The following is a 12,177-nucleotide window of genomic DNA, read 5'->3' as shown; positions in this document are numbered from 1 at the left end:
CAGCTCTGCTTGCTGGCTGGGATGGGCGGGCAGCGCCAGGGTACCCCAGTATCGAGGGTAGGGGAAGCTCTTACAGACCCCGCCACCAGGGTACAAAGGTCGCACGGGCCTGGATTGGCTGAACTAATCCCCAGCAAGCGTTCCCACACGAGGCACTCTGCAGGTAGCGGTGTCAAAGCCTCATCCAGGCCTGGCGCTGCCCAGCCCTCTCTGCCAATAGCCACGCGGGGTACCAGGCTCTATCTCTGGACCCTCTCTGCCCCCAAAGGCACTGTCTGTTTAGCTATTTTGTAACACCTGCCTACCCCCACATTAATTCCTCTGTCTAATCTAATCTATTGCCTATCCCGAGATAGACTCTTCCTTTATCCACCTGTCGTAGTTCTAACACGCCGTCACCATAGCATCTAGGCACTGTCCGTCTGTCCTCCATCCATCTGCCAGCCTTGCTCTCTCCCTCCCCCTGACCCCAATAAAAAGAACCAGTCCCAGGTCCCCCATTTGCCCTGACAGACCCCGTGGGCCTGGGTTTGGGTGGCAGCTTGGGAGTTTATGCGGCACACCTCTGTCCCTCCCTGCCTGTCTCCCCATCTCTCTGCCTCCCCCTTTCTCCATGGCCCTGGCCCTCTGTCTGTCTGATTGCAGGGGTCGGCAACCTTTGAGAAGTGGTGTGCCAAGTCCTCAGTAATTTAAGGTTTCCCGTGCCAAAATACATTTTACATTTACAGGGGCCCCTGACAGAACCCCAGACTGGCAGCGGGCTTAACGGGGCCGGCGGCAGGGACCCCGGCTGTCAGGGGCTGGTGGACGGAACCCCAGACCCGCAGCAGGCTGAGCAGCTCAGCACGCTGCTGGTCTGGGGTTCTGTCTGCAACCTGCGCTGCCGGTCTGGGGTTCCGTCCGCCGGCTCCTGCCAGCCGGGGTCCCAGCCGCTGGCCCCGCTCAGCTGCTGCCGGCCCGGGGTTCCGTCCATCCAGGCCGGCAGCGGGATGAGCGGGGCCGGTGGCTGGGACCCCAGACAGGCAGCAGATGGAACTCCAGACCAGCACCGTGCTGAGCCACTCAGCCGCTGCCGGCCCGGGCTTCTGTCCATTCAGGCCAGCAGCGGGCTGAGCGGGGCCGGGACCTCAGCTGGCAAGGGCCTGGCAACCAGAACCCTACACCGGCAGCTGGCTGAGCGGGGCTGGCGGACGGATCCCAGACCGGCGGTGAGCTGAGCAGCTCAGCCAGCTGACGGTCTGGAGTTCCGGCCGCCGACTCCTGCCAGCCGGGGTCCTGGCGGTCGGCCCTGCTCTGCCTGCTGCCGGCCTAGGGTTCCGTTCACCCAGGCAGGCAGGGGGTTGAGCGGGGCCGGTGGCCAGGACCCCGGCTGGCAGCAGCGTGCCAGTAAAAATGGGCTTGCGTGCCATAGGTTGCCCACCCCTGGTCTGATTGCCTGCCTCCCTTGCAATTGTCCCCCTCTCTCTGCAGGGGCCATGGCACCGAGACCCCTGGCCTCCCCCCGCAGAGATGTTGGACTCTAGGACCCTGCTCTGGCCCCACTGGCTGGCTCTCCTTCCCTGCCGGATGGGCCAGCTCTCCCTGCTGGCTTGTTATTGGCTCCTCACTGCCAGGACTTAGACTCCGGCTTCCCGCACAAGACAGCCTCTTGGATGATTAATTTTCTCTTTCCCCCCCGTCTCTCGCTGTCTCTCCCTGCAGACTTCCGCGGCGGCTCCCTGCGCTTGCTCCCCTTGCCCAGCCTCTGTCGCCTGGTGAGTACAGCCAGGTAAAACGGGGTGTTCGGGCTGGTATGCCGGGCGTCCCCCGCCCAGGTGAGGCAGCCTTTGGTTAGCTGGCGTCATCCCGCAAGCAGCTCAGTCCGCCCAGCTGCCTGGGCTGGTGAGCTCAGAGCGGATTAGGAGAGGTGCAGAAAAGGGGGGAGCGGGGGAGAGCTGAAGAGCGAGCGAGGCGGAGAGAGAGGAAGGAAGGGTGTGACGGGAGAAGAGAGGAAGGAAAGAAGAGCCCCTTGCTCATAAGTTAAGCCTCAAGAGTTAGGGCTCCTCAGAACCGCTTGTTCTGGGCAGCGGGGGTAGAGGGCACTTGGGAAGGGATTGGAGGACCAGAGGATTGGTGGCAACTAGCAGCTGTCCCCAAGGGGCCGTGCGGGCCTCTATGCCAGGGTGTGCCTGGGTGAGCACACACCTTCGAGCGCCCCACTGCTGCCCTGAACAGCCTGCTGCTCCCCGGCAGGTAATGGGGCTGCAGCTCCCAGCCAGGTGCCTTTCCCGTGTCGCATGCCCCCGTTGTAGGGATTTTCCAGCCAGCCAGCTTAGTTCACATTGAGCTCTGTCAGGTCCCACCCCACAGCAACGCAGATGTTTCCCAGCATAGGCGTGACCTGAGCTCGGAGCCTGGGGTCTGTCTGCTCTTTCCATGCACTTGCATTTTGGAGCAGATCATCACATTCTTTCAGCGTGTTCAGTATCCGGGGCGGTTCCTCGCTCTCTCTCACCATCAGTCACAAGGGCAGCGCCTACAAGGGGTTAAGCAGAATTCCCAGGAAACCTTCCTCTGAGGCCTCAGATTCTGTCCCTGCAGCCACAGGAATCAAAAACAAACACTCCACTTGTAGGTCCTACCATAAACAATGGGCAGTTAGGCCCTGGAAGAAGCCAGGCCTTTGCTTTCCTTCCTGGGGGCTGTAGTGGATCCATAGGGGCCTCCCGGGGAGGAGAACAGGGAGCAAGTCACGAGGGAAGTGCACTCCCTGTCTGTCTCTGGACAAGGGGGGCATAGGGCAAGGTGCCCCTCCCCCAGGTGTCCTGCTCTGCCACACACCCTCTCCGGAGGCCCACTTGTTTTCCCTCTGCATCGCTCAGGTGCCTGGGAAAGAGGCGCTGTTCCTTTAAGAATTCAAAGTTAAACTTTAGCCAAGTAGCTGTAGCCTGCCAACTCCTTGTTGTTGCTGCTGTCTCAGTGCTTCCTGCCGCGCGGCCCTGCACAGGGAAGGGAGGAACCAGCGCTACCCGCCTGGCTGCCAGGGTAGGAGCAAACGTCGTGTACCCACTCTGGCTGAGGGGGGCAGGGCGTGCCAGGACCTGGCCAGGGCAATGGCCCGCAGGGGCAAAGAGGAAGTGGCAGGGGCAGCTGCAAGGCCAGAACCCAGATTCCTGTCGTTCCCTTCTCCCAGCTGGAACTAGAACCCAGGAGTCCCGACCCCCAGCCACCCACCCTAACCCACTAGACCCCACTCTGCTCCTGGAGCTTCGAAGAGAACCCAGGAGTCCTGACCCCCAGCCTTCTCCTGGTTTGGCTGTGGGTGAGATGTAGGGAGGGGTTGGCTCTCTGGGTGGGAGCAGGGGTCTGGCTCTTTTGGGGCCATGGGGGAGGAGGGGAAGCAGCCCGAGAGCAGGGGCTGTGCCTCGGGTTGCCTGGCAGCCAGGTGGGGCTGGCTGGCTGCTCAGAGACTCCCCCTGGGCGGCTCCAGCGATGGGGCTGGTTTGTTTTCGAATGGATGGTGGAGGTGGGACCCAGCAGGGACACACCCCGTGTCAGCTGCTCCTGGCCATAGCTCTGCACTGGTGAAGTAATGCCGGTGGTTGGAGTCTGTGCCCTCGGCATCCTGTTAGAAGCAGCCCCTGGCTGAGCTGGGGGTACGCTGTGCGTCTGCTCCAAGGGGTCTGGGCAGGGCTGTCCCTGGGGTGCAGTAGGCTGCCTGGTAGCTCTCTCCCTTCCCTGACTGGAGCCCCAGTTACCCCGCTTCTCCCCCACAGGAACCCACCCCTGCTGGGGGGGGGGCACGCCATGCTGTCAGCGCCCTGTTTACGTTACATCCCCTAGGACTCCCAAGCCAACCACCACCAGGCCCTTGGAATAGGAGGCTCTAGCTGTTCCCAAAGGCATGGCACCGGTCTGTGGGGGGCTGTCGGGAGGGAGGGGGGGAGCAGGCATGCAGGTTCTGTGTGTTGCTGCGTGGGCTGTGCATCCTAGCAGATAATCCCTCCCTATGGATCACCAGCCATGACCTGGTCCCTTGATTTCCTCTTGGGATCGGGCCGGGGCTCCCTGGTTTTGGGCCTGGTTATCCACAGAGGCCCATAGTCTCTCTGACTGACTTTCTGCTCTTGCTCCAGCAGCCCACTCTCTGCCTGCCGTTCCCATCCTGCCTTGGGGCAGAGCTCCCCCCCTGCCCGACACTGCCCGCCTGCCAGCCCCAGCATGGAGAGAGGGGGCCTGGGCCTGGCCCCGAGCGATTGGAGCCGGTCTCCCCCCAGGAAAGGTGAGGATCTCAGCACACAGCCATGTCCTTCGAGGAGCTATTCCTCTCTGCCCTCTGACCCCCATTCCTCTGCTGCTGCTCACTCCTCCACTATAGCCCTCTCCAATCCCTCCTTCACTCATACTGTCCTGTCTGTTGGAAATCCCCCCCAGACCATGGAGCCATTCCCCCCGCTTTGAATACTACCTTGACATCTGCCTTTCCCCTTCCCCTTTTCCCCACCCAGCCTCCCTCTCTGGCTCACCTGTGGTCAGATCGTGGATGTAAGACGCTACATGCACTGGTCTCATCCACCCCTCCGCACCCCAGTGGCATGGCTTCCCAGCTGCCCGCGCACTCAACCCAGCCATCTAAGGGCTCCTCGCTTTGCACTGGGTTTTGGGCAGAGGTCGAACTGGGGTGTGGGGAAGAGAGCCGTACCCTTCCAAGCTCCACCCAAAAACCAAGCTCTGCCCATTGGAATAGTGACCTATTTAACTCTGCTGACACTTAAGTGTCACTGATGGCATCCGAGCTAACCCGCACTGAGATGAATGGGGCAGTTTGCCCCTCTCAGAGCGATTTTTGCAGGCTATCTGCAGACTCAGGCAGATGTCACTGCATTACCTGCACGTATTTCAAGTTTTCAAGGTTTTCTTCCCAACCGCAACGACATAAGAACATAAGTAAGAACATAAGAACTGGCTTACCCATCCTGGATAGGTAAGGAAAGGTGTCCCTAGCCTCTGTCTGTCAGAGGGTGGAGATGGATGGCAGGAGAGAGATCACTTGATCATTACCTGTTAGGTTCACTCCCTCTGGGGCACCTGGCATTGGCCGCTGTCGGTAGACAGGATACTGGACTGGATAGACCTTTAGTCTGACCCAATGTGGCTGTTCTTATGTTTAACATACTCTTTTTTTTTTTTTTTAAATGGAAGTGGAGATTCTGGAGAACAAGGCAGCAGCTTGTGGGTGCACAGTTGTCTCCTGGCCCAACCCAACCTGGCTCTGGGCCTATTGTGCTGCTCCATATGAATGACCTAAGAGTGGATGGTGTCACAGACAGAGAGCTGTACTTCGGGCACTGGCTGGTGTAGATGTACCCCAGTAGCAGAGCTCTGGTCATGTTCACTGGGGAGCAGCTGGATTGGCAGAAATTCAGAAATTTGCTTATTTGAGTCTATTTTGGTAGATGCAAAGGAGTCTGTGTGCCTGTGAGCTGTCAGGAGAATGTTAATGGGCTGTATCACCTAGTGGATAGAGCACTGGACTGGGGCTTGGTAAACCTGGGTTCAGTTCCTGGCTCTGCCACTGGTCTGTTGGGTGACCTCAGGCAAGTCACTTCCCCACTCTGCCTCAATTTCAGTGTAAAATGAGGCTAATGACACTGACCTCCTGTGTAAAGTGCTTTGAGATCTGAGACAAGCTAGAGGTGCTATTAATACTTTGAGACAATGAGTCCAGACTGGAGGGGCGGGTTAGAGTGATTGTCCTCAGCCTACAGAGAGAGGAAGCAGCTCGTCCAAGTTCGTGGCAGAGCTGGGACTAGAACCAAGTCTCTTGACTCCCAACCGCTGAACTACGCCGCCTCTTCGCAGTCTGGGAGAGGTGCAGGCACTCAGAACCCAGGTGTCCTGGTCCTTCCAACTCAGCCGCCTGTGGTGTGTGGAGCCCTCCCATGCCCATGGCTGGATATAGGGATGGGAAATGCACCTCCGCTGGCGTCTTGTCTCTGCAGATTCAGAGCATCCCGTTGTATTGGAACAGTGCTGGGTGTCTCCTCGTAACACCCGCCTTCCTCAGCCACGGGGGCTGTCAGGAGAGCTGTGAGTGCCGCACCAGAGGATGACGTGCTCATCCCCCTGTTTCATGGTTCTCTGCAGATCCCCCAGGCCACCCTGGGAAAAGCCCCTTGGCTGATGAAAGTGAGTCCATAGAGGCGGTGGATGGACCAGTGAGGAGAGAGGACAAGAAGGTGAGGCACGGCCTTTTTCCTTGGGAACGTCCTCCACTTGCAGCTGACAGAGCTGGGACACTGGGTTGGCGAGACATGGGAGAGAGCTTGCAGGTGTGTCTGCAGCTGGCGGGGCAGCAGGTCACTTTCCATCCAGCTAGCGTGGGCCTGGGACCAGTCATGGATTCTGGGGATTGCCGTGGTGCCAACTAACCATAGATGCTACTGAGCCAGCTGCAGGGCTAGGGGGCCTAGACAAGGGAGACTGCCACCAGTCTGTGTACGGGAGAGAAGAACTAGCCAGTGACTGGGGCTGGCATCTCTTCAGGGGACCCAGGAGCACTGGGAGAAGTGACCAAGCAGTGGGTGGGTTCTGGATCTCCCTCAGGAATCAGTGACTACAGGGTAGGAGGCTGGGTTCTAGGGACTGGACTTGGCTGGGGGCCTGGGACCAGGACCTTCCTAGGACCCTGGGGCTCTGGCTGTGATCTGATTTGGTTTTGCCCTCTTTGACCATTTCTCTCCCCCACCCCAGATGAAAGCTGCTCGCGTCAAGTTTGACTTCCAGGCTGAGTCCCCAAAGTAAGTGGCACTCAGTGGATCTTTGTTGTTTCCAGACCTGAGGTCCCCTGAGCGGGTCTGTTCCTATCGGTGTAGCTATCCCTCTCTGTCCTGGTGGACCCAGCCACCATGCCAGCTGTGGAATTGGCCTGTATTTTCTCCCTCTCCTGGGTGGGTTTCGTTGGTCATTTTGAATCCTTGGGGAATGGTGGAGAGGGACTTGGCCTATGCGATGTGGGCTAGCCTCTCTGTCCCCTGGCTGCTCCTGCAGAGAGAGGAGAGCAGCTGGGGCAGGCCGGGAAGAGGGTGCTGACTTCCCCCGCACTGGGTCTAACCTCACCAGAGAAGAATGCATGGAAGTGAAGTCTTCCCAGGGGAGCGATTATGGACTAGAGTGGGGCTGGCATGTCCTGAAGGGTGAACCTAATGCCTGGCTCAGCCTCGGGCTCCATCATCAGGCCCCTTGCGAAGTGGGCATCCAGTGGGACCGGGTCAGCAGCAAGTGAACTCCCTACAGCCAGGCCTTGAGATGTTCCCTGCTGAGGGCAGGGAGCCAGGACTCAGCCCAGCATCAGGAGTCAGAGGTGGTTCTTTGACCCCGCGGATGTCTATAGGGGCAAGGGAGCTGCTGGCTGAAGGGGGCAGGCGCCAGCCCCTGGGAAGGGCCTGTGGGCCATGATGCTCTGCTTTGACCTTTCAGGGAGCTGACCATGCAGAAGGGAGACATCGTCTATATCCACAAGGAGGTGGACAGGAACTGGCTGGAAGGAGAGCACTATGGGAGGGTGGGCATATTCCCCTCCAACTACGTGGAGGTAAGGACGGGGCTGCTGCTAACATGATTGCAAGCCTGGCGGGAGGGGCGCACACCCAGGGCGGGTCCCGAACTCGGCATCGAGGCTGGCAAGCTGCTTCCTGGACAGTGTTCTCAATTCAGCACTTGGCACAGGTGCATGGAGTAATAGAGACGTGCCCTCTAGTGGCCAGTGCTGGTATCACGCCTGCATCTGAACAGGGGCAGCCATCAACACCCTCTTCCAACCCCTCCCGCAGCCCGAAGGTAACTCAGGCTAGGTCTACACTATCCGCCTGAATCGGCGGGTAGAAATCGATCTCTCGGGGATCGAATTATCGCGTCTCGTTGGGACGCAACAATCGATCCCCGAATCGACATGCTTACTCCACCAGCGGAGGTAGGAGTAAGCGCCGTCGACGGGGAGCCGCGGAGGTCGATTTTGCCACAGTCCTCACAGCGGGGTAAGTCGGCTCCGATACGTTGAATTCAGCTACGCTATTCACGTAGCTGAATTTGCGTATCTTAAATCAACCCCCCTCCCCACCCACACCCGTAGTGAAGACCTGCCCTCAGACACCAGGACAGCGGAAACCCTGGCAGGACCAGCTGCCCCGCTGTGGGGACGGAGCGCTCCCAGACCCGACAGCTCCCTCTTCCCAAGCCCAGATCTCCTCTCTGCTGCTACTGAACAGGCTGGATGTGCCGAGCCTCCAGAGCTAGAATAGACCAGGCGTTTCTTAATATCCCATTGACATGACTGGCTGCTAGCAGGGTACAGGGAGAGGGCCAGCAGCACTGAAAGGTTAACCCCTTTCCCCTACACCTGGGGGTCTTGAAATGGAACATGTCCCACCCCAGCAAGAGGGGGCAGTATCGAGGCAAGGGCTGGATGGGGCGCTCCGGACAAACAGCTTCCCACCAGCCGCTGCCGTGCTCCGCTTACCCTGCTCCCTGTCTCTCACAAACAGATCCTGCCTCCCACCGAAGTGCCCAAGCCCATCAAGCCACCCACCATCCAGGTGCTGGAGTACGGAGATGCCCTGGCTCAGTACAACTTCAAAGGGGACCTGGCGGTGGAGCTGTCCTTCCGCAAGGTACAGAAACCACCCGGTAAAGGGTGCTGGGCGCGGGGAGCACAGAACGGTCACGAGGAATCTCATTGCAGAAGCTGTTACCTTCAGGTCACAGTTCAGTGCCAGCCCAGGCTGGTAATGACCAAAAGTCATTCCCATCTGACAGCTGTTCAGTGGCCTCCATGAACTTTGTTTGCTGGGTCTCAGACCAGCGCCTGGCCCTATAGCTGGCAGCCTCAGGGACTCGTCCCTGACGGGGCGTAGTGGAGAGGGACCCAGCTTATGTGATGCGGACTAACCCCTCTGTCCCCTGCAGTGTAGTTCTCTGCACTGGTCTCTCCTGGGGACTGAGCTGGATATGCAGCATGTGTGGGGTGGTGGCGCATCATAGGACTGGAAGGGACCTCAAGAAGTTTTCTAGTCAAGTCCCCTGCACTCACGGCAGGACTATGTATTATCTAGACCATCCCTGACAGGTGTTTGTCCAACCTGCTCTTAAAAATCTCCAATGATGGAGATTCAACAATCTCCCTAGGCAATTTATTCCAGTGCTTAACCACCCTGCAGTTGGGAAGTTTTTCCTAATGTCCAACCTACACCGCCCTGGCTGCAAGTTAAGCCCGTTGCTTCTTGTCCTGTCCTCAGAGGTTAGCATCAGGTGATCTTGGCCCGAATCTGTTTTGTGGATGCTCAGAAGGTGTTGGTCTCCAGAGTGGCCAGTCCAGAGCCCTTCCCCAGCACTGAATCCACTTGCAAAGAGCCATGTCGTAGTGACGCCCTCTGGGCTAAAAACGAGCATCACCCTCTGGGGGCTGAGCTGCTCAGCACCAGCGGCACTCCCCTCCGTGGCACAGCACTGCGCAGCTGGCTGGACTGGACATCGCACGACTGGACAGACCAGTGGGGCTAGGAGACAGGAAACCAGACTGGCTGGACCTGCTGGAGCAGGAGATAAGAGTACCAGGGTGGGCTGGTCTGTTCTGAAAGGGCAGGAAGCCTTACGACAGATGCAACACAGGCTGACGTGTGGCATGTCCCTATCCCGGGGGCTCCTAACCTTGCCCCTCTCTCCATCCACAGGGCGAGCGCATCTGTCTGGTCCGCAAGGTGGATGAGAACTGGTATGAGGGACGGATCTCTGGCACCAGCCGCCAGGGCATCTTCCCGGCCAACTACGTGCAAGTGGTGAAGGAGCCGCGGGTCAAGGCCTCAGAGGAGTTCCCTTCCTCCCCAAACTTGACTGCCCCTGCCTCCCCTAGGCTGCTGGCACACGCAGGCTCACCGGCCCAGCTGCACTCGCCCGGTAGCCAGCGTTCCGACCCCTCGTCCTCCTTCCTGGCGGGCTCTCCCACTGCCCAACAGCGCGGCACGGAGGGGGGCACCCTGTCGTCCTCGCCGCGCCATTTCGGCTTCACCTTCCCCGCCTCCCCCAAGCTGCAGCACGCCGGAGTCTCGTCCAGCGTCCTGCAGGGGCCCCAGAGCCCTCAGCTGGCCCCCAGCACCACCTTGGTCTCCCCCCTGACTCTGAGCCCGAGCCCGCAGCCTCCGGCCGCCTCCCGGCCACAGGAGACTCCACCCGCTGCTGCGCCCTCCTCGCTCCCTGGGCAGGTGAGACAGTCGTGCTTCTCCTTCAGTCCTTCCTTCCCCAGATCGCCCTGCCCCAGGGGCCCTGCCCTGCCCAGCCTGCAGCGCAAGGACCCCAGCTCCCTCCAGTGCAGCCCCTGCAGCTGTCCCAGGACAGCTGGTGAACCTGCACGCACCCCTGGAGTGCAACCACCCTCCCCTGTAGCCCCCCATGCGTGGGGGTCAGCATCTGTCCTCTGGGCTCTCTCCCTCCCTTCTCCCCACCACTGGGCTAATTCCCCCAGTGACGAGTGGGAGTGCCCATCCCCTCCACCTCCAGCACCCTTTCCTAGCGCTGCTCTCATTGTCTAGTGCACCAAACTCTTCCCTCTCCCTTGCAGAGCTCCACCCTTGAAGCCCCAGTACCTGCCGGCTGCCATCTGGGTGGTGCTGGGCACCTCCCCAAGGCCCCCCCATCTGACAACGGCTCCAGCATACAGTGGACCCCGTAAGTGTAGCCGGATCGACGGCTTCCCTGTCTCGGTGAAGGGCGGAGAGGAGCAGGGACCTCCTACTCCATTTGGAAGCCAGCCAAGCCAGCCTGGGGAAGTGACCCGTGCCGAGGGCTGGCTGCAGACACCCCGCTGAGACGCTGGGCTGGAACAGTGTCTGAATTGTTACCCCAAACAAGGGCCTTTTCAGAGCCGCTTGCGCAGTGAGCTGCGACCAGCGGATGCTGCTGGCAGCTGTACCAGGTGCCCGCCCAACACTGCAGACCCCCTGCTGGCGGGCTGAGTGCCCCCAACACGCCTGTCTCTGTCGATGCAGTGCGGGAGCGGCCGATGGGAGGGAGGGGGCTCTGCTGACTCGGTGGGCCCAGCTCGGTTCCTAGAACCCGCTGTGCCAGGCCAGCGCATGAGCTGTACTGAGGTGGGAGCAGGATCTCATGGGCTGATGGTGCCTTGCAGGTTCCGGGCCATTTATCAGTACAGACCCCAGAACGAGGACGAGCTGGAGCTGCATGAAGGGGACTGGGTGGACGTCATGCAGCAGTGTGACGACGGCTGGTTTGTGGGTACGTTTGCCGGCTGGGAGCCTAACAGGTGGAGGGAGGGAGACTCTACCCATGGGAGTGCTGGGGGGAGCAGGACAGGAGCTCCTAGTGACTCCAGTCCCAGCCTCTCCCAGCGGGGGCGCCGTAGGGGATGGTGCAGGACCGGCCCATGGGGGGAACACCAGCCTCAGGGCCCTCCGGCAGAGGGTGGTGTTGGAAGGAGGTGAGTTTCTCCTGCAGGGCAGCCTCAGACCCCTCCCTCATGGCCCTCCCTTTGTCTTCCCACCCCCAGGTGTGTCCAGGAGAACCCAAAAATTCGGCACCTTCCCTGGCAATTACGTTGCCCCTGTGTAACATCCCCCTGCCCCACATCCCAGCACGAGCCAAGAGGAAGCTGCATCTGCGACTCAGGCTCCTGCAGCCTACCCAGAGCCTGCGTCGCGCCCTGAGACAAGGAGAGGAACGAGGAGATGGGGATTTGGACCAGCCCAGCCCCCGCCCCCACGGACATTCCCAGCAGGACCCTTTTGGTGGCTGTTGCTGGGGAGCTCGGCACTGGGACGGGCCTCTGCCTCTCCTAGTAACAGACCCCCCCTTCCCTGTCCCAGTCACTCAGCTCAGCTTCCAGCACTGCCTCTGGGGCTCCCTCTAACAGGGACCAGTCCCTGTCCTTTCCCTCCCCCATGGAGCTCCCTCTAGCGGGGACCAGTCCCTGTCCTTCCCCTCCCCCATGGGGTTCCCTCTAATGGGGACCAGTTCCTGTCCTTCCCCCCGGCCCGTGGGGCTCCCTCTAGCGGGGACCAGTCCCCCAGCCTTACCCCCCCCGTGGGGCTCCCTCTAGTGGGGACCAGTCCCCCAGCCTTACCCCCCCCTTGGGTTCCCTCTAGTGGGGACCAATCCCCCAGCCTTACCCCCCCCCCCATGGGGGCGGGA

The 12,177-nt window shown here is 60.4% G+C and overlaps 1 protein-coding gene across 1 annotated transcript in view; it reads left to right on the top strand.

The window, feature by feature from the left end:
- Positions 1 to 12,165, top strand: part of SORBS3 (sorbin and SH3 domain containing 3) — a 40,292-nt gene extending 28,127 nt beyond the window's left edge. The window contains 10 exon segments of the mRNA XM_034761880.1: positions 1,702 to 1,754; positions 4,116 to 4,261; positions 6,127 to 6,218; positions 6,733 to 6,779; positions 7,459 to 7,573; positions 8,523 to 8,648; positions 9,708 to 10,235; positions 10,592 to 10,698; positions 11,159 to 11,265; positions 11,537 to 12,165. Coding sequence (XP_034617771.1) covers positions 1,702 to 1,754; positions 4,116 to 4,261; positions 6,127 to 6,218; positions 6,733 to 6,779; positions 7,459 to 7,573; positions 8,523 to 8,648; positions 9,708 to 10,235; positions 10,592 to 10,698; positions 11,159 to 11,265; positions 11,537 to 11,598 — 1,383 coding nt within the window. The 3' untranslated portion in view covers positions 11,599 to 12,165.
- Positions 12,166 to 12,177: the final 12 nt, after the last annotated feature.

Source organism: Trachemys scripta, chromosome 2 (genome assembly GCF_013100865.1).
Source record: "Trachemys scripta elegans isolate TJP31775 chromosome 2, CAS_Tse_1.0, whole genome shotgun sequence".
NCBI lineage: Eukaryota > Metazoa > Chordata > Testudines > Emydidae > Trachemys > Trachemys scripta.
This window is presented reverse-complemented; position numbering and strand designations above follow the sequence as displayed.